This window comes from Lathyrus oleraceus, chromosome 2, assembly GCF_024323335.1.
Source record: "Lathyrus oleraceus cultivar Zhongwan6 chromosome 2, CAAS_Psat_ZW6_1.0, whole genome shotgun sequence".
In the NCBI taxonomy this organism is placed as follows: Eukaryota; Viridiplantae; Streptophyta; class Magnoliopsida; order Fabales; family Fabaceae; genus Lathyrus; species Lathyrus oleraceus.
In genome coordinates this window covers 448,099,196-448,122,331 of record NC_066580.1, presented here as the reverse complement: position 1 = coordinate 448,122,331, position 23,136 = coordinate 448,099,196, and the positions used below count along the sequence as shown (strand labels likewise).

General features: G+C 34.2%; 2 protein-coding genes across 2 annotated transcripts; both read left to right on the top strand.

Annotated features, from left to right (window-relative positions):
- The first annotated feature begins 2,213 nt into the window (after positions 1-2,213).
- On the top strand, positions 2,214-16,108 carry LOC127120243 (uncharacterized). The gene is made up of 4 exons (XM_051050654.1): positions 2,214-3,003; positions 15,574-15,663; positions 15,810-15,877; positions 15,988-16,108. Exons 1-4 carry the CDS (start codon positions 2,386-2,388, stop codon positions 16,106-16,108), a joined length of 897 nt encoding a protein of 298 aa, XP_050906611.1. The 5' UTR covers positions 2,214-2,385.
- On the top strand, positions 6,497-10,941 carry LOC127120244 (sulfite exporter TauE/SafE family protein 3). The gene is made up of 9 exons (XM_051050655.1): positions 6,497-7,313; positions 7,415-7,442; positions 7,563-7,639; positions 7,726-7,812; positions 7,897-7,947; positions 8,033-8,348; positions 8,431-8,571; positions 8,895-9,175; positions 10,370-10,941. The coding sequence occupies exons 1-8, from the start codon at positions 7,224-7,226 to the stop codon at positions 8,906-8,908; spliced, it is 804 nt and encodes a 267-aa protein (XP_050906612.1). The 5' UTR covers positions 6,497-7,223; the 3' UTR covers positions 8,909-9,175; positions 10,370-10,941.
- Positions 16,109-23,136: the final 7,028 nt, after the last annotated feature.

Here is a 23,136-nt window from a genome sequence, read left to right as displayed (position 1 = left end):
CATTCTTGTAGTTAAATATCATATTATCAAAAAAGGAGGAATTATAATTCATTATAACATGAAGATTATATATTGAATAGATATAGGTTATCATCTTTCTCAATATATGTACTTTTGAATTTGTATTAGAGAGGATTATGAAATTTATGTAAGTTTAAGTTAGTTTTCTTTTGGTTTTTATTGATCACATATGATTATGAGAATTGTAAAATTTATGATATTTAAATTGAAGACAAAAACTAAAGCATTGTGTAAAGTATATATACCAGTACGCTTATTAGCATAAAATGTTCTCTAATGATACGCCATCGTTTTTATCATAAAGCGCTGCCTAATGATGACATACACCAACACTTTGAACAAAAAACGCTACCTAATGATAGGTTATGTCAGCACTTTTATCGGAAAATGTTGCCTAAAGAGGACTTACGCCAACATTTTTAACAGAAAACGCTTTCTAAAGTATACTTAAGTCAAGCTTTTAAAAAAGAACGCTGCCTTAAGTGCACTTAAGCCAACACTTTTAAGAAAAATCACTACCTAAAGTGCACTTAAGCCATTGTTTTTAATAGAAAATGCTCCCTAAAATGCACTTAAACCAATGCTTTTAACAGAAAATACTCCCTAAAATGCACTTAAACCAACACTTTTAACCTAAAGCGCTGCCTAAGTAGTGCTTAAGCCAACATTTTTATATTTAAAAAAAAAGTTGTTTATACCTATAGCAACGCTAGAATAGAAAATGCTTAAAAGCGTTGCCTAAGATCAAAAATAGCGCTATCTAAAGTCTTATTTAGCATAGTGAGTTGTGGCGTTCACGTTCTCATTAATTGGCCGGTGTGAGGGTTTCACGTGAATCACTAATGTTTCTTGTGGTTTGATGTGTTAGTAATGTCTTAAGCATTAATACTTTATAAATGAATGATAAAGATTCGTTTATAAACAAAACTGTGTCACTTTGCTCCTCAAATATTTATGAATACCGAGGTAATAAGGTTTGTTTTAATAATAAAAAAAAATTCTCCCTCGATTTTCAGCTCAGTTGAGGTAATAGATAACTTATATTGCAGATCCAAAAAGAAAATGGTGAACTGTAAGGTATATCACTTACAAATTTTTATCATCCACCATTTTTGGGTTGCAATAACTTCTCAATATGATTAGGAATAAGTTTCTCATTATTTTCAGCCAAGGAAAGAGTTAAATAATTGAATCTTAGCTTTAGATGACAACATTGAAAAATTATTCCAAAATATAAAAATGAATTACAAGAGGTGAAATTAACAACAACAACGTCATTATGTGAGATGGAAAACAAAAGCAAAAAAAAATATATTTAAGATTGATAACATTAATTTTTTTCAATAAATGAATGTAACAACAAGAACAACACCAATAACGCACACCTTGAAAAATATCCTAACTAAATTAGAAAACTTCAATAGTGTAGCATTTCTCTTGTCATTTAAACTCAAAATTAAAGTATTTATTAAATTTAAAGTATCATGTCTTAATTAAACAAATAGGAGAGTAAATAAAAATATAAAAAGCATTGAAATCCTAAAAAGACAAATATTCAACATATTGAGATCAAACTAAGGACAAGTTGAGACAAATTCTCATTCCAACTGAATTGGAGGTTTAGATCCAAATTCACCATCAATCATCTCCATCCAATCACCGCTCGTCTCGCCTTCTAAAATACTCACCACAACAATATAGTTTTCTACCAATCATTTTGTTTACCGGATCTTCAAGACACGGCATTGTTTATAAATAAAATTCTTCTAAATTATTTTAATCTTAAATATAAATAAATATATGAACATTTAATATTTTATAGATAATAGTTTAAATAAAGAATTATTAATAATTGTATTATCACTTTTATATAAATAAAAAATTAAATACATCAAACTATTATTTTTAATAAATGTAAAAAATTATCTTTTTTTTCTTATATATAATACCGGAGTAAAATCTGATAAGATGCCAAAAGTTTTGTCTTGATGTTTCACATAAAAAGACAAACTTGTGAAAAAATTGAAAATCCATTTTCGGTCACTAATCGTCCTTCCTAAATGGATACAGTTATAGAATGGTAAATCTTTATGGTCCCTCAAAAAGATTTGACGTGCTGCGCTGACAATATATATAGTTGTGATAATTAATTTCTACTGGGATACGTTTTTTCAAGATCAGCCACTAAACTGACACATGCATGCCTATGAGATATGGGGTCCCTTGCTATCTTAACCATGGGATTTCTTGTAGAAAAACATTTTAGGTGTTAATAGTGTTATGAATAATTGAACTCTATACTATACTCAAGCAAATCACAAACATAGAGTTCATTGCTTAGAATATTGCAAACAGAAAAACACTATGGTGAACATGGTAACTGTTGCTTGGTCATTGATTAGTTGGACAATGAAAAAGGCTGGTTTTGTGGAGCCTTGCACGGTGGAGATAGAGCCAGGTACAGTTATGAGATTCTGGGTTCCATCTCAAACCATTTCAAAATCCACCAAACCAGCAATTGTTCTCCTCCACGCCTTCTGCGCCGACGGACTTGCCAACTGGATGTTCCAAATCATCAGCTTATCCAAAAACTATGCTGTTTACGTGCCCGACCTAATTTTCTTCGGTGGCTCCACAACGGATAAGCTGGACCGGTCACTGACTTTTCAAGCCGAGTGTTTGGCTAAGGGGTTAGAGAAACTCGGAGTGGAGAAGTGCGTTGTGGTTGGAGTCAGTTACGGTGGAATGGTGGCGTTGAAAATGGCTGAGTTGTATAGCGAGCTGGTTCAAGCAGTGGTTATATCTGGCGCAGTTTTGGCTATAGAAGAGTGTATGGTTAGTAGAGCAGTGGAAGATATTGGATTTTCTTCTTGTTCGGAAATGTTATTACCATCTTCTACTGACGGATTGAGAACACTTCTTTCAGTTGGTGTATACAGAAATATTCAGTTTCCCAACTGTATGCTCAGTGACTTTCTTCAGGTTTGCATTCTACTTTTAGCATTATGTTTCATACACATTATAGGAAAACCTAGAGCGCATACATGACCGGCTCAACTAATTTGGTGGAATAAATTTTTTTAAAATAAAAATATATAATAATAGAATTTGTGTTAATTTTATTTTAAATAAAAGAAATCATCGAATATTTTATCCAAATAATCCTAATTTTCAAAAAAATTCTAAAATAATCCACTTTTCAGATCCCAAAATATCCCATTTTGAAGAGGAGGCGTCAGATGAATTGGCGTCTGCTCTTAAACTTAGAGAGAAGATGTCAATTGGATTGGCTAGTGCATCTAGTACTGCCAATCCAATTGGCGTCTGTGTGTTAATTTTTAAATGAGGCGCCGATTGGTCTGACACATGTGTGTTTTGTAATTATTTTTTTAAAAAACATTGTACATTTTAGATAAAGTTGAAATCGGACCAATTCATATTAATATTAATATGCATTTACACAAAAAGACTAATGTCGTTGATTGTGATCACCTAACCGATCTCCGGTCCCACATCCCCTAGCTACCCGAACTCGTGGCTCTTACCCACGTTGATGATTCACCCTAGGTGTTTGAGTATCTGAGGGCCTAGGAACATCACCACCAACTGCAAGAGATTACCTGAGATATCCAAACAAATCGGCGTAGTCTTGTGTATGCACTAAATGGATACCGCCATAGCTGAGTTCATGACTCATGTCAAAGTAGTTGGGCTGTGTTTTAGTTGTTGGAGGGCGACCAGGACGATTGAAGGGAGACATTGGTGTGAATGATGCGTCGAGGAAATGTTGAAATGATTGTTGTGGTGTTTGGTAGTCATATGGTTGTTGAAGGTTTTGGTTTTGTGATGTTTGAGTTTCTTGGCTATAGTAGGAGGAGGGACGATTGGTGTTAAATGATCGCTGAGTGTTTTGGATAAGACGGCTATGATAGGGTGATGTGTTGGATACATAGCGGTGTTGGGTGTCTTGATGATGATCTACTTGTTGGTTATGGTACGGGATATGTTCTTGGTATTGTGGTTGGGTGTTTGACGTGTTAGGATTGTAGGTCTATGTGTTTGTGGATCAGAAATTTTGATGGATTGGGGGTTGTGAGTAACCGGTCTGACAATGTTGTTGGGGGTTAGATGTTGAACCTTCTGGTGTGTAAGTTGCCTGACGTGGATCGTATAGGTACATATCCTTGACAATGAACTCAAATTCAACCGATCTGTACCAAGCCATATAATTCCGACTTGGTTTTTCTTCGGTTGGCATCACAGCGTCAGTTAAGACATGATCTTGTCGGTGCTTCCATTTTCGACACTCAAATCTGGCGAAGCTTTGCCATGTGTTAAAGTTCCATTGATCGTTAACTTTGCGTAGATGTCATTCTCCGAGGTTTGTCGGGGGATCTGGGATGTGTTGAAGCATACAAAACTGCAATTTAACACGATCACTATTGTGCATCTCCATAGTGGCGAATCTTATGATCGGTGTGCATGCAGTCCAAACGGCTGCGTCTTGTTCGTTAATTTCATGGTCATGATCCAAATTTAGACATGGACGCCAAATGAACTGAAATGTGGACATATATTAGATTATAAATTTGTTAGAAGAAATTAACAAATTATTATGAAATAATTAGGTTAATGGTAATACATATGTCGGTCGAAGGTGATCCAAGAGATTGTGATATTGGGTAATACAGTGTCTAGGACATTTGTTATAACTCATACCACGTGCTGACCATCTACACCATAAAAGTAAAAATATTATTTAGAGATAATAACCGGTAAAGCAAGTAAATATAGTCCATTTTTAAGAACTTATTTTTGGGCGTATGGGAATGTGAATGGTTTGTTGTTGACGGGCGTTAGGGACGGTAGTCTGGACCAACCCATGCTTGGAGCAAAACAGCACATCCAGAAAATGTAGATGTGTCTTTGTGTGCATTTTTATACAAAGAGCTATAAAGATAAGCCAAACAAGCGGACCCCCAACTGTAACTTCTTATTCTATCTACATGTCTTAGTAAAGGTAAATACATAACATGCATACTAGAACCACTATCTTCGGGAAATAAAAATAAACCAATTAAAAGTATAATATAACATCTAGTTTTTATTATTCGAGCCTCTTTGGTAGAGTTCTCATCTAACTATAAGTTGTTAAAATATGCCTTAAGGCGTGAAAGGAGTATACCTTGACCTCTTGAGTTATCGTCTAACAAGTCAGCATTCAAGAGTTCCATGCAAATTGAATTCGCATAGTTAGTTTTACCATTTACCGTCTTACCTACGATAGGCAGTCCCAATAACATGTAGACATCTTTTAACGTCACTGTACATTCACCGGTTGGAAACCAGAATGTGTGTGTCTCGGGACGCCGTCTTTCACATAATGCAAGAATAAATTTAGTGTCAGCCGACCAAGACATTATTTTACTTACATGTCGAGCTCTACATAAGGTTGAATCATCGAGTCCATGTGCACAAATTCGTGGACACGAGTTCGAAACCTAGAAACATCCTAAAAAATAAACAACAAAATAAATTACTTTATAAAAAATTGTGTTAGAAAAATAATACAAGAATTAAACGCTTACATAAGTTGCTATGTTTGCAATTGTTCCTTTATGCGATTCACCCATAGTGAGCAGAGATATCTTGTCATAGTAAATATATGAAACAGTGGTTGTTGCAGATGAAAGAGTGGTTGTTGCAGAGGAAGAAGTGATTATTGGTGATGAAGAAGTGAAACTTGCATGACTATTTATAATGAGAGACATGCCAAAGTTTGGATGCATGGATAAACGGGCTTGCATGTAGGCGCCAATTAGTTTGGCTTACACATGCAATCTTACAATGCAAGCGCCATATGCACTGGCGCCTCCTAGGCTTGCATGCATGCATGGTCTTCACATAGGCTGCAGGCTGCATGGCTGTCTGCATGCAGAATTTCAAGGTCTATAAGGTGTCACATGGACTGGCGCCCATGTACAAATAATACATGCAGGAGCCAATAGGACTGACGCTAGGGTTTGCATGCATGCCATGTCACATGGTTATTTAAGTGTCTTACCATTTCATCCTACAATCAACACAAATTCATCTACACCAAAAATTTTACTTTCCATCTACACCCAAATATTACAATGCCATTTGCACCCAAATACATTATCAATGCTCACTGCAACGGTGAGACATATGACACTACGCCAAAAATGACTTTTAACAGCGCATCTTAGACAGCGCTTTTAAAAGAAAGCGCTGTCTAAGGCTAAAATTAAAATAAAACACGGAAACTGTTCCAAAAAAATAATGAAAGCGCTTTTAAATATAGACCTTAGTCAGCGCTTTTGATAAAGCGCTGTCTAAAGTCTTTAAATTAAAAAAAAATTAAAACCAAAAGCGCTGTCTAAGGGGGGGTTTAGAAAGCGCTTTTGGAAAGCGCTGTTAAAGCGCTTTTAGAAAGCGCTTTTGGAAGTCTTCAATTCCACGAACACATAATCACAGAGCTTCTCGAAGACACCAATGACGGTCTCGTCATTCTCTCTTCAGGTCTCTCTCTATCGAAACTCATTTCATCTCTTCTCCTTCTTCACTCCACTTCTCAGGGAACACTTCTCATTCTATCTCCTTCCTCCGCCACTCTCAAATCCAAAATCAATTTCCATCTCAAAACCCTAAACCCCCAATTCTACCAAGTCCCCGTCGAAATCACCGCCGACCTCCCCGTTAACCACCGCCACTCCCTCTACTCTTCCGGCTCCGTCTGTTTCATTACCCCTAGAATCCTCATCGTTGATCTTCTCACTAATAAACTACCTGCCTCAATTATCTCCGGACTCATCATCCTCAAGCTCATTCCGTTTCGGAGACTTCCACTGAAGCTTTTATTGTTAGGATTTTTCGTTCTCTCAATCGAAGTGCGTTTGTTCGTGTTTTCTCCGATAGGCCACAAGCGATGGTTTCGGGTTTTGCGAAGGCGGAGAGAACTATGAAGTGTTTGCATATTCGTAAGCTGCATCTTTGGCCGAGATTTCAGGTTTATGTTTCGCAGGAGCTTGAGCAGGACCCGTCGGATGTTGTCGATATTAGGGTTCCGATGAGTAAGTACATGATGGGGATTCAGAAGGCTATTGTTGAAGTTATGGGTGCGTGCTTGAAGGAGATGAGGAAGACGAATAAGGTTGATGTGGAGGATTTGACTGTGGAGAATGGGTTGTTCAAGTCGTTTGATGAGATTGTCAGGAGACAGTTGGATCCAATTTGGCATACTTTGGATCCAATTTGGCATAGTGAAAGAGGTTCATAAATATTGCATATTTTAATACTTTTAAGTGATTTTCATGTGCAACATGAAGAATAATCTCTAACTTTTTTCCTTCAATCTTTTGGAATCACACAGGAGTTTGTGAAGCATTTAGAGTCCACTGGTGAGAGATTAGGTTAATTGGATTTGAATTAAACCACTCCACATGGTGTCACAAGAGACAAAATCAGTAGATATCTGAAAATCAATTATTTATATGAAAATGACTTATTTTCTTTTTCAGCCACTAGCAATGAAGATGTTGAATACAAGTATCTTCCTAGTTGTCCAGATGATGAGCCTCAGAAGAAAATTAATCAAGTAAGCTTATTTTAATAGCTTTTGTCTTTATGTAATATAGCAACTTGTTGATTAATTGTAATAGATAAATTCAATTATGTATGTAGGGTACCATTCTTAGCAACATTCAATGGAAGAAATTTGGACTTCTTTGTTTTGTTTGGATTGCAGTTCTTCTCTTGCAGATTGCCAAGGTAATTTTCTAATCTAGATTTTCGACCATCGAAATAGAAATACTACTACGGATTCATGATTAATAAAAGCTAAATTTGTAACAGAATTATACAGCTACATGTTCAATCAAATACTGGTTACTAACTTTGTTACAGGTGAGATTTTTAACTCAAATATTGAAATTTTCGAATTGACAATTAGTTACAAAATTTTAGGCTTTAAATTTTGTTGTTTTTATAGACACCAGTTACTGTTGGGGTTTCAATGTACCAAGCAATAGGCCTATATCAAGGGAAGAAGATTACAGTTTCTAAGCAAGATCATGGCACACATTGGCCTTTGCATCTTCTGATTGTATCACTTTCATGTGCTTTGCTAGCTGGAATATTGGGTGGACTTCTTGGTGTAGGTAGTGGATTTGTCATGGGTCCTTTGTTTATCGAATTCGGAATCGCGCCTCAGGTAGCAAGTGCCATGGCCACATTAGGAATGACATTCACAGCATCTATATCGGTTGCGCAATATTTTCTCTTGAATCGATTTCCGGTTCCTTATGGTAAAATTGAATGTCATGTTTCATAAGTCATCATAAAATTCAACTAGTTATACTAATATGTATCTTTCGTGGTGATTTGCAGCTCTGTATCTTACGATTGTGGCTACAATTGCAGCATACATAGGACAGAAAATAATTGACAGGCTTGTCAATATCTTTCAAAGAGCTTCTTTGATTATCTTTGTCTTATCCTTCACAATTCTTGTTAGTGCAATTGCACTAGGTGAGTACTTATTATCTCTATCTTGAATTAGTTTCTATATTTTAAAGTTTGATTTTACTGTGTTGAAGTTCTTTTGCTGTTTGTTCTTTCATTGCATTTGTATTCTATTTGATGTATCTTTAATGGTGCTTGCTGCTTATCAAGGTTTTAAACCACAGTCATTGTAATAGCTGCTTTGCAATTCTCCACAATGTGGAAATTTAGGGTCAAAAGCGGTTATAGGGACATTGAAAACGTCAATGTCATAGATTAGATTGCGGTTGCATGCCTTTTATTTAATTATTCATTTAGGCACTGATTGTTGTGTGCCATTTTCCTGATAGGTATGATGCGGTGACTTACTTGAAATATTTGGATACACTTAGAGTGTCGGAGAGTTTTCGATCTGTTTGGATTTTTGCAGAGGCGAGCTATAAGATATTTGACTATGCAAAGAAACGTGTTTATCATCTTGTGAGGTCAGATGGTATGAAATTGGACGAGTCTAGTAAAGGTGTCAAAAACAAAAAGAAAAAAGTCAAGGGGGATAACAAAGACACTGAAGAAAAAAGCAGTAGGTTCGTTTGTTGCATGGCCGACAAACCTCATATGCGTAGGATATGAGGTATGCTTAAAACTTATGCGAAAGAGAGTGGATGAATGAAAAAATAGTCTGAATGAAAAAATAAGTTCAGTGAAAAGATAGTTTGAATCCTGATTTGAGGCGTGTGATGTGAACTTATATGGTTCTGATTTTCTGTTTTCAAACTCAAATGAAATGCAGCTGAAATTCAAATGTCGGTTAGAAATGCAATAGTTATTTAGATGAAATTCAATCGAAATTTTAATGAAACGTAAAAATGAAATTCAACTTCTGTTTTGAAATGCACTTTTGTTAAATTAAGTTTTGGAAATTAGTTATGTGTTAGTGAAAATTCTGTTATAGTTAGAAACAAATTTTCTGTTAAAGGAATGCCATGTTATTGATGTTAATTTGTTAGTCAGAACCTGTTAGGAGTAATATGATGCTCACAATGAATTTTGTAAGTCATAATGATTGTTAATCACTACTGATTGTTAGCAAAATCTGCTAGTTTATTACACTTCTATTAGAATCAGTTAGGTTGTGAAACTATGCTAATTGATTAGGTCAATGAGTTCAGTTAGTTCAATCGCGGGTTAGTTATCAATTGAATTTAATTGTTTGAACTTAACAAAGTCCTGTTAAGGTTGCTGCAGTTACTGTAGCTTATATAACTAATTTTCTACTATGACAGTTAATTATTATTCAATTGGCATGAAGCTAATCAAGATTTCTAGTGGTAATTGATAAAAGCTGAAGTGGCTTATAATAAATTTCTGGTGTCATTTGGAGAAATTAATATTCTTGTGACACAAGATTTCTGTTTTCTTGTGCACGCATGTTTTTGGTATTTTTATTCTAATATCTTTTATGAACTACGAACTTTCACCATTTCAAAAGTAAAAAAAAGAACTGTGTTGCATCTAGTACAGTAACCTTCAATGGTATTTTTGTTCCGGAAACAGCCATGGGATGACTGTCAATGCTATGACTGACTGTTTTTTGCCTTTTTGGAATTGTAATGAGTTGTATGATTTATTTTATTTAAACTTAGCTCTCTGACTTTTAATGTTATTATATTACTCAATAGGAATTTATCCATGTATTTCTAACATTATGATGATATTTCTCTAAATTGCTTGTTGTATTTGTCAGAATGGCAACATCTAAGTGTTTTAATTTTTATTGAGTTTGGTTCACAAACTAATGCACATTATACTGGTACCATTGTCTCAGGATGCTAAGAAGGGTGTCCTATTTATTGATTTCCCTCCTGTCCTTCAGCTTCAGCTGAAAAGATTTGAATATGACTTTATGCGGGATACTATGGTTAAGGTTGGTAGTCCAATAAATGTATTGCTTTTTGCTCTCTCTCTTGATATTTGTTTGTCAGTCTGCAAGGAAGTTAGTACTTTGTAGTGTCTTTCTATTTAGAAATTTCACTACTCAGTGCACTGAAAGTGAGGCTCAATTGGCATAACCATTGTAAAGAGTAAGATACATCTAGTGTGCTTCAGCTCTACTATAAAACGCCCATGAAGATTTTGGTATTTGGCAAACAACTTGTGTATTAAATTGGCTGGTGTTGGTGGTATTACAAGGCTTTTGCTTGGCCAGTGTCTTTCTATTTGTTAGAACTTTAAGGATATACTTCCCTCAGTTGAAACCATTAGACAGATGGAAGAAGTTTTACAACAGTGGGCACAGGGATTTGCTGTTATCATCATGAGTTTCAGTGTTTCTTTTGATTTTCTTTCATCTTTGATGGAGAGATGTCACTCCTTTTTAATTAATCGATTCAATTTGTCTCTGCAGCGATTCAATTTAAGAATCACTTGTAGTATTTATTTTAAATGCATAGATGCTTAAATTCACGCATTGGATGCTAATACTTATTTGCTCAGCATATGGTTTGAGTATCAATGACATTGAGATTTTATTATCAGTAAAGGTTATGTCTTTAAATATGCGTATTTTTAGCTTTTATATGTAGTTGGTATAAAAAAATCCTGTATCGTTTCCCTAAACATCCAAGTGGCGGCCATATACCACTAACATCTATACTGTTATATAATTTTGGGGGTTGCTTACTACGGCCGGCTATGTGCCAGAGTAAGAAGTCTTTTGAATGGGTTAACCTAGAGTTTACCTTCAGTCTTCATTTGTTGTGTATTGGTCCAGAATTAAGCTTTTATATTGACTAAGCAATTTTTAATATCAATGATATAGATTGAAAGATATCACGGGGCAAAAGAGTCACACAACATCTTCTCTCATTCTTTAAGTTGTACAAATTGATGTGTTTGCCATTGACTGGATTTATATAATTGGAGTATTCAGTTACCTCAATTTACTTTTTCTTTGATTATCCATGTATTAGTGATTATAAATTCTATTCTTTTTGTAGTCAACATGGTAATATATCTCTCATACTGAATGGTAGCTTTATTCTTTAATTAATAAAATGCATAGAAGTGTTATAAATTTCTATTTATCTATGATACTAAGACCATCACTATGTACTTAGGTTTATGCATATTTGGTCTTTGATGTTTTCTTTTGAACATATTTTAATTTTGATTTCCCCCCAGTGTTTTGGTTCACAGTGGAGGCGTGCATGATGCCCACCAAAGCGCTGTCTAAGGGGGGGGGGGCTTAGACAGCGCTTTTTGAAAAGCGCTGTCTAAGGTATACCTAAAAAAATTAAAATAGGAGGGTCTTAGACAGCGCTTTTGGCCAAAGCGCTGTCTAAGGGGGGGGGGGCTTAGACAGCGCTTTTTGAAAAGCGCTGTCTAAGGTATACCTAAAAAAATTAAAATAGGAGGGTCTTAGACAGCGCTTTTGGCCAAAGCGCTGTCTAAGGGGGGGGGCTTAGACAGCGCTTTTTGGAAAGCGCTGTCTAAGGTATACCTAAAAAAATTAAAATAGGAGGGTCTTAGACAGCGCTTTTGGCCAAAGCGCTGTCTAAGGGGGGGGCTTAGACAGCGCTTTTAAGATTCAAAAAAGCGCTGTCTAAACCTTTAGCAGCGGAGGTTTAGACAGCGCTTTAAAGCGCTGTCTAAGGCTAAAAAAAGCGCTGTCTAAGGTCTTGTTTGGCGTAGTGTGAGTCTGATGTATACGGGTTTTATTTTCGAAACACTGATACTATCCGAAGAGAAATTTAAATTTCTTGCATTTGACAAAATGAATTGAATCCTACATAGGATCTGGTCTTGTGTCACAAATCACGTATCAAAATCCAATTTATTTCGAGAACAGTCAATGTAAATTTTACCCGCTAAAGGTACGGGACAATGAAGATGTTGAATATATGTTTGTTAGTCATAGATATTTTGGTTGCAACTCTGTTGAGTTATATATTACTCTTCAACCAAGTATACCGTCTCAGCAGTCTCAGGTAGCTAATCAAGTTGAATCTACTGAATTTGATTCAGAAAACTCAGATGAAGTCGACCTAGAATCAGAAGCAGAAGTCAATGTCGTTAATGAAGAAGAAGAAGAGACCGAGACACAGGTCGATCATATGTTGAACAACAACATTGAAGATGACGATCATCCAATGCCATTACCTCCAAGTCATGTATATAGACCACCTTAACATATGACAAACATGGATCTGCATGACGATGAAACATCCAACAATTTTTTTTATAACCCGTATCCACGATCAGAGGGTGAGTTAAAAGTGTGAGACATATTCCGCACTAAAGAAGAATGTGTGTGAGCTATCAAAAAATTTCACATGAATAACTTTGTTGATTTCACCGTGAAACGCACTGATTCGAGAAGGTATGTCATCGAATGTCGTAACATCCTTTGCAAGTTTGGGTTGGTTGCATCTCACAAGAAGAGAAACGACTCTTGGGAGATAGCTTCTATAAACCCACCTCACAGTTGCATTGCCACCAATATTGTACAAGATCACCGTAAATTAAGCGTTGCATTGATATGTCAAGACATTTTGCCGCTTGTTAACAAAGACCCATCAGTGAAGGTGAGTATAATAATATCTCATATCGTCACAAGATATAATTATACTTCATCTTACAAGAAAGTGTGGATTGCGAGGACAAAGGTTGTTGAACATGTATTCAACAACTATGAGGATTCATACAAATAATTGTCACGATTTTTATGGGCACTTAAAACATACACACTAAGAACTGTTGCAATTATGGAGACATTGCCAACATTTACACCAGACAGAACTTGTGTTGCTGGAAATAGAATCTTTCACCGCCTCTTTTGGGCGTTTGAACCGTGCATCAAAGTTTTTGCATTCTGCAAACCTATTATTTAAATTGATGGAACATGGTTATACGGAAAATATAAGGGTACTCTGCTTATGGTTGTTGCACAAGACGACAACAATAATGTCTTTCCCGTTGCCTTTTCTTTGGTTCAAGGTGAAGCTGGTGGTGGTTGGGGTTTCTTCCTTCGACATCTTAGAACACATGTCGCTCCACAAACCAATCTCTTTTTGATTTCAGATAGACATGCTGCTATTGAGAGCGCTTACAATAACCATGAAAACAGATGGCATGATCCTCCTTCTACCCATGTCTATTGCATTAGACATATCACACAGAACTTCATGTGTGCAATCAAAGACAAGAACCTTCGCAAAAAAGTGGTGAATGCATGATATAACATTAAACAACAATAATAATAACAACAACAACACAACAACACTCAATATTAAAACTCTAGGATTTTGGGTCTCAAGAACAACAACAACAACAACATTAAAGTAACATGAATAATGGTGAAATGTTTCACGTACCGTAAAGGTGAAGAAGAAGAGTCAAAGCTGAGTTTTATGATCCATTCTTGTGAGTTTTGACTTTCCTTTCCCAATTCATACTGGATATGATGGAGGTTAATGAAGAAATTATTTTAGTGAATATGGTTTTTCGCTAGATAATTCTTCTATTTTAAAGGGCTTTTGCTCAAGGCATCATTCTGCTATGAGGGAAATATATTTTAGCTTATTGTTTTCAATTAAAAGGAATACTTTTCACCACACCAAGAATGGAAGATGGAGTTTGGAGGAGGAATGAGTTAGGGTTAGTGAAAAGGTGAATGGACGTGTTGAACCTTTATATAAAAAAAATCAAAAGACCATTTCTCCAAGATTGGTATGTATGAATGTGGTAAAATGTGATACTCTATCACCATAATCTTTTTGAATAAATGTGGTGAAAAGTATTCCTTTTTAATTAAAATAACAAGTTGAAATACATTTCCCTCTTAGCAGTAGACCGATCATCCAATAGGATATTGAAAATTATGGTTTGAAGATTAATTTCAAGTTTCCTTTTATCAAGTAAATGAGATGCTTGAAACTGAACATTAATCTTCAATGTCAAAATTTTTAAGATATATAGTCAAAACAATCTTGCAACTTAAAAGCTTCTTAAAGATGAGTGAAAAAATACACTTTAAGTGTTGGGACTCAAAGCGTGTCCCTAAGAGGGGTACTTCCCAATGATTGGAAACTCGGACCTTGGTGAAATGTTATTTTATTTTATATTTTAAAAAAGAAATGCGTCACATTTCACTATGGTCAAATTTACCACCCGTGATAAAATGTGTTTTGAAAGTAAAAAAAATGCATAAATTAAAAGATTTTACCACAGTTGACGACTTAGCTTAAAGTACTTGACGAATTCTACATTTTGTAATAGTGATATAGTTAGGATGTTAATAAACTATATTAACCACTAACGGTTTCAATTGACAGGTGTTGCGAGGCACTTCCTTGCAACATAAGTAACTTATCCTTTCTATTGAATCACATCCAGAATATCTTCTTCTAATTCATATTATCTTGTTTTTATCATTCTTATTATCTCCTTTAGGCAATCGAATCTTGCTCTTTTCAATGGTTTAGTGAATATATCAACAAATTAGAATTTAGATTTTGTAGAATTCTACTTCTAGCTTGTTTCTATTCATTTGATCTTTCAAAAAGTAATACTTTCTTCCAATATGTTTACTACCATTATAGCTTATTGGATGATTAGAAAAATCAATTGTTTATTTATTATCAACCAACAATTTAATCTGTACAACTTCAAGGATGCTCAACTCTTCCAATAGCATTCATATCTGAAGTGTTTGACAGATTGCATTTGAGGCAGCTATGTGCTCTACTTTACATATCACATGATGATATGACTATTATCCCTTCATTCTTCAAGCTCCATAGAATTTAGATTTTGTAGACAAAGAAAAAAGCGAGTGGATCGCCTTATTTAAGATCGGTCTAAATGTTGATTTTTCTATATGGGAGCCCATTAACAATGAAAAATAAGTAACCCAAGAAAGTATATAAGGTTGTTGCTCTCATGAACCATTGTGATGCTATTATAATCTCTAAAATAATTAGCTTACTTATGATGTGACATTGTTTATCATTATATCATCAATTGCTGCAGGTGATGTTTTCTAATAGGAAGAAGCGAAGTGAGCTATTAGAGGCTCTAGTCATTAGCTACAAAGACATCCATGTTCCAAAATTTTCACAGGTAAGTTATCCTGATAATTTAGATTTTAACACTATTTTTTATGAGATATACTAAAACTCCTGTTACGTACCATATATTTTCTACCTCTTCCAAATTTAAGTTTTTGTTACATGAATTAATAATATTCACACAATTTCTCTTTGCAGCGAATACATCTTTTATGGGGTGAGAAAGATAAAATTTTCAAACCGGAGATCGCACACAAAATAAAAGAGTAAGAAATCTTGATCACAAAATTATAACTATTTGTTTTAATTCATTCTTAAGGTTTCTTAAACTTTATCTTGATCAAGTAAATATTATTTGTACTGATACATATGCCAGGAGGCTTGGAAATAACACAACAGTTGAAGTGATAAAGAAGACTGGACACTTGGTTAATTTGGAGCGACCCTGTGTTTATAATAAGTGTCTAGATAAGTTTCTTTCTTCTGTTATAATTTGATAAAACAAAATAATCAAATTCACGAGTGTATTTGAGAAGTACTTATTAAATAATTTATTATTCCATCTGTAGAAAAATTAAACGAAGGTTTTAAACGGAGTGAAATAGACAAAAATAGAGAAGATAGAAATACTATGGCCATAGCAATTTCTTGGGGCAGACTGTAGTCTTTGCTGTAATAAGCATGGAAATGTGGCTTGTGGATGCATCTATTACGAATGTAGTTATTTCTATAGTTGGTCGTAGTTCATGCTACCATTATCTTGTTTTCTTAGTTTTTGTAGTTTTCTCAAGGCTCTTCGAACAAATTTTACACTAAATCTACAATGTTTGGATTTAACCTTCATTCTTCTTTTATTTTAACTGTAACAAAGCAAAATAATAGAACTATTAGTGTAATAGAAACAAAACTACACTAAAAGTACAAAATTAATAATATTATTAGGTCATAAACAATGATATAAGCTAGGCTTAACAATAGCTACAAGAATTTCTATCATGGAATGAAAACATTGAAAAAAAAGGTAAATATTCTCCAACAATTGATGTAGTGCAAAGAAAGTTAAAATTTTTAAAGAGTATTATTGAAAAATGGTCTTTCACATTTATTGGTAAGGTTTTTTTCCATTCTCATCCATTGCGGATCTTAAGAGGATTTTGGCAGTAGGATTGTAAAGTTTTTCTCTTGATATATTTTCCTTATTCACGTGAACACCAATCTTTAATTCGAATTTGGTTAAAAATACTAATATAACATTGAGTTAGAATATATGATCTTCCTCTTTAATATTGAAAATCATCAAATCTTTTTTCAAAGCAAGAAGTATGGTATCCCTCTCTCCTTAGATGAAGCAATTCATAGGAACAAATTTGGATACTATGTTAGAATTTTGGTAGATCTTGATTTGTTAGAATTTTGGGAGGATTATGCTTTTTAATGTCAATGTTGAGTATGAAGAACTCTCTTTATTATCTTTTTTTAAGTATTATTGACCATTTATTAAAAAAAAAATCCGTACACAAATATTGATAAGCTGAGGATGGAAATAATATCAATGAAGACACTTTATGTTCCAAAAGAAAATCTTACCAACAAGTAGAAAATGTAACTTCTACAAAAGAATATGAGCTAAAAAAGATCCAATATTTATGGAAAAAACCCACGCATGAATGAGGTTATACAAAAAAATATTATATGATACTAATTGTTCTGAAAAACGATGTCGGAAGAACAAAGTATAATCGGTTCCTTGATTGGCAAGAAATCCACAAGGGTAGAAAAGAGGGAAGCAATAAGAACACAATGAAATTGGTTATAAACTGCTATTCTTTACTTTCTCTTGGGAACAAGATTACAAATGTTATAGAGTAGTAAATAACCTCTCTCACCCTAATTAGGATTTGCGTTATACAACAATAAGATACTACTCTGTTATTTATAATAAAAATAACACACTAAAATAATGGGCTTTTACACAAGCTAACTTAGAGAACAAACTAACTTAAACAATTTGGCATAATAAACAGACCCAATTTGACATGCTAACAATCCTAGCATATTTCGACTACAACATGTGAATAGACTTTGACGACATGTTAATGATCTTGTCGGATTGTCAAACCAAGAAATTATCCTTCGACCATACTAGCGTTCGATCCAATATCTCACAAATCTCCACATTGGAACAAACTCTATAACATCAAAGGAACAAACTTGCTTTCTTCATGCAGCTTTATGAACTGCATACAATAGAAAAACTTGCAACTTGATAATGTCTTGGTGATCGTATCATCAACATTGTGATCTTTCGAAACCTTCAGCACTTGGACTTCTCCATGATCGATTACCCCTCTGATGAAATGCAGTCTCACATCAATGTGCTTGGTTCGCTCATAATAGTCTGAATTCTTTGGCAGGTGTATAGCACTTTGACTATCATATTTAACAGTGATAACTCGATATTGAAGTTCCAGCTCCTTAGAAAAACCTTCAAGCCACAATGCTTCTTTCACAACTTCAGTGAAAGCGATATATTTCACGTAAGTGGTTGATAAGACAACAACCTTCTGAAGTGTTGCTTTCCAACTAATTGGTGTGCCAAACATAGTTAACACATATTCAGAAATAGATTTTATGGAATTCATACAACCTACATAATCATATTCGACTTATCCTTTGATTTATACTTTACTATTTTCACCACATGCTCCACTATAAATCAGGATTCTGTTCAGAGACTCATTTATGTACCTTAGAATCCACTTGCAGCTGACTAACATGGCTCTAATAGATCTCTTGATCAGTTCTCAAGTGTAGTTATCATGAAGAGACTTCATCTCATCATTCATGGGCTTCAATCATTCATTCTTATTTCGACTCCTCATAACTTCCTTATAGTCTCTAGGTTCTTCATCTAGAACGTCTCTTGCATAGATTAAGGCATAAGCTATGAGATCTGCATACCTAAGTATTTTAGGTGGATTGATGACTCTTCTCGACCTATCTCTTGCCAGCGGGTAGTCATCGACAGTTTCCTCAACTTCCTTAGTATCTTCAGCATCTTGTGCTTCTTCTTCGACTTGATATGGGATACACAATTCAGCATCGACATGCCTCACCTCAACATGAATCTCTTCATGTCCCAGATCTTCTTCAAATATATGTACACTTCGACTAACATCGTCACGTTTCTTGAAAGCAATCTCAACTTCATTGAAAACTATATCTCGACTAGTGATACACTTCTTTTGACCTAGCTCTAGGCACCATAGCCTATAAGCTTTAACTCCTTCAGGGTATCCCATGAACATGCATATCAGAGCTCTAGTAAAATGAATAACATTTAAAACCAATTAGGATAATCAACAACAACATTAATTCTTTAGTAAAATGAATAAAAATGAGTAAAATGAATAATTATAAATTACTAACTGATATAAAATATTTACTTACTAGTTTTCTCATAACCCCTCTTTATGATCAAGATGAATAACATGCACATCATCTGAATCATTTTATTCAGATGAATAAAGTACATATGTTGCGAAATAAAGAGGCTCATAGTTAAAATCTTGATTTTCATCAGTACCCTATTAGAAATATATTTTCCGTGAAAAATAATTGACCATCTAGTGTTAGAAGGATCAGTGACATAAAAAACTTGTTTTGTTTGGGTTGCCATGATGAATGATTCGTTCTTATAAGTTGACATTTGTCATACCCCAAAACTTCCCTGTTAATTTTTATGCTGAATTGATTCATGCATGGCATTCATTTCACATTTGCATTCATTCATTAGCATACATTCTCATATAAATTATAAATTTTAATTTATTTATTATGTGATACAGATATAAAAAATAATAATCATTTTGGTTATCTGTATGATATAAATAAATTTTATATATATATATATATATATATATATATATATATATATATATATATATATATATATATATATATATATATATAAAATAGTTTTAATTTAATGATAAATAAAAATAGATTTGAATTTTAATTGTATAATTAAAATTTTAAATTAATTTTATTTGTTAAAGCTCATTAAATTATAATAACTATTTTTTATAATTTAATGACTCATGTTCCATTTATTCATTATTTATAAATAGTACTTATTTAGTAATTCACGTTTTTTACTTAATAAAATTTATTTATAAGAGTAACATTTTTTAAAAGCCCATAAATTATAAAATAATTTTGGTTGATATAAGTAAGAATAATTTTGATTTTTTTTTAAATGATGAAAGTAAAAATAGAAATAGGTTTAAATTTTAATTCAATTATGTAACTAAAATTTAAATTAATTTTTATTTGTTAAAAGTCATTTAAATTATTTATTATTTATAATAATATTTATATTTAATAAATATTTAGCAAGGTTAAACCCTAACTCTCCTAAAGTATAGGAAGAGATCCAAATATTTAGCAAGGTTAAACCCTAAAGTATAGGAAGGGATCCAAATATTTAGCAAGGTTAAACCCTAAAGTATAGGAAGGGATCCAATTATTTAGCAAGGTTAAACCCTAATCCACATCATTATAAATACTTCATATGGCTGCAGCAAGGGGGAGACGAAAAAGAGGAGAGATACAGCAGAAGAAGATACACAAGGCAAGGCAAAAGCAAGAAGATTCACAGGCAGGGAAAAGAGAAGCAACCATAAAGCACTCATAGCCTGAATAAGAACAACACACATACAGTGAGCAAGCTAGAGGAATCAAATCCCCAATAAGTGTTCATTATGGAATTTGCATCCAGCATGATTACCTTGCAATACTCCTTAATTCATGCATGAATAATATTGGTTTAATATATATATATATTGAGATGATGTATTCATGGTTTGGTGGATGTTGATATTGCTTTATTCAAGTATGCATTTGTTCTTGATATGTCATAGCATGTTGGAGAAATTCTGTTTGCATGATTAAAGAATTATATCTGTCATTTAATTATTTCACATGCTGTTACTACATAATAATGATGATGATGATATCATGGTGATAATATAAATCCTTGGTTGTCTTTAACATGTATGTGTAAGGTTTGTTTTATCATTATCACTTGCAGTAAAGAGAACTAATACATGAGTAAAATAATATAAGCTTCTTGATTTGTGCATGGCTATTTTTATTATTGCATGATGATTACATATGATCTTATTTTATGTGTGTGGTTTGATATAAGATGAAGTTACAGGTTTGTTGTATTCACATGAAAGAAACAGCATGAGAAAAAATAAAGTAGCTTGCCGTAAGAGAGAAAGCTTTAACATGCATGGTGGTGTTGTGTCAAAATGGAAAAATCCATGTAGAATTAATATATATTTTAATGAAGGTGAATAAATAACAAATGGACCAACATGGCAACGTAGAGGTCTTGAGTTCGAGCCCCCAGGACCTATTTTTTAGCTTTTCAGTGTTTTACTATGTTTACTCCCTTTTAATTTTGTACTCGTCAATTAAGATTTAGATATTTTATATCCCTTTTAAATTATGTACCCCCATCCCGAAGCCATGTAATAGCGTAGTCTTATTTTCCGCACTTTAATTTTTCCATACTGTGAATATAACTGTCTAGATGTATGCTAATAGGATTGCATGGAAAGATAAATAATCGAACTTAGATAAATTAATTCAAGATAATATATCATTTCCACACTTGCACCTCTAGGGTAACCCTCTTTTTGTTGCCTTACGATATTACGGTCATGTCCCGCGAATGTGGGGATACCCTTAGCAAAGACCCTTTCGATTAAATCATCATCATCACTAAACAGATAAGTCATAGTCCCTTCGATCAAAAGGTCAATGTCCCTACAAGATAAATCATAGTCCCTACAAGATAAATCATAGTTCCTCGAACGTTGCCTTCGAATATATGACCTTGTCCCTCGAACGTTGCCTTCGAATATATGACTTTGTCCCTCGATGACCCTTCGTTGTAGCCTACGATTAAATGATGATCGTCCCTTCGAATGCTAAGGTATCCTTACAAATGTTTCCTTCAATGGCCAATCGACGACCCCACGATGTCCATTTACATCCAAAGGATAAGACTACTTACTTCTCAATAGTAAGGACAGTTTTACCCTCTTAAGGATAGGAAATACCTATAAAGACCTTGGTTAGGTATAACTCTTAAATGCTTGCTCACAGCTTAAAATACTCTTCACACCTCACACTTTTCAAAACATCTTTTAGAAAATCACCACTTGGTATACATTCGCACCAGAATCATCGTCGAGTTATATTTTTCTAAACATCTTTCAAAATCAAACGAGATAAACACTTTGTATACATTCGTACAAGAATCATTACAAAGTTAAACTCTCCTTTCAAAATATTTTCTAAACACACCACATTTCTCAAACACTTTCTCAAACAAGGAAAACATAAGTGAGTTAAGCAATTAAGAGCCCATGGATAACCATGGATAACCATGGATACAAACGGTGCTAACACCTTCCCTTTGTATAATGTACCTCCCGAACTCAAAATCTAATCAAGGTCTTTCCTGTTCTTTTCTGCCTTTCCTTATTGGATAAAAGAAAAGTCGGTGGCGACTCTTGCTATCCGCAACATTGTTTTTCAAAGCAAAAACACAAAGTCAGTTCACCGTATCACAGAACTGGCGACTCTGCTGGGAATCTTAAAAAGAGAGGTTACCTTAAAGATAAGATCACTTATGTTTTCGAATTGTTTCTTTGTCTGATTTAATTTTAAGGGATTGTTTGGGTATTCTATGCTTGAGTGAAAGATCCTACACCCGGATCTAGTGCACCTTAGGTAAGTAGCAAGAGATCATCGCGACTGTCCGGCGTATACTGGAATGGTTAAAATGATGGTTACGGTTAATGTGACACTTTGGATGTCCTGATGTTCCTCATGTTTACATGAGGAAAAATTTGGCGTCTGCGTGGTGTCATCAAAGCATTAACCAGACCTTTAGAACCCTAATTGACTCATCCTAGCCATTAGAAAGTAGTGAGATAACTGACTTCGGTTCCGACTGGGGTTGGTTGATACTCGATACTACACTCTTTGAGATTGGACTTTAGGGAAATTTTGGTCAACCGCTTGGTGTTGCACTGAAGTGGACTTAAGGAAAGGTCAATGATTTGAGATCCTTCTAGAACCCGGTTACTATTCTAGGACAGGTTGAACCAACCAAACTTCAGTGGGGAGGGTACTTACCTATGGAACTCATGCAAGCCTTAAAACCTAGGAATGATTGTGGTGTGACTTGTTTGTGCTTGTTACTTACTTGACATCATAACATCATAACATCATGACATCATGGTATTGTACTAACCATTTCGAGGACTTAGGGATTTAACTTTGCTCTGTTTTGTAGGGCTATGGCTTCCAGGAAGACCATCCGTATCAATTTTGTAGCGACCTCTCCTCAACTCAAGGATTTAGTGTCAGAACTTCCCGATCATGCTCATTTCATCAAGAAACATGGTTATCTCCTCAATTTAGTTACCACCGGTTTCAAGGA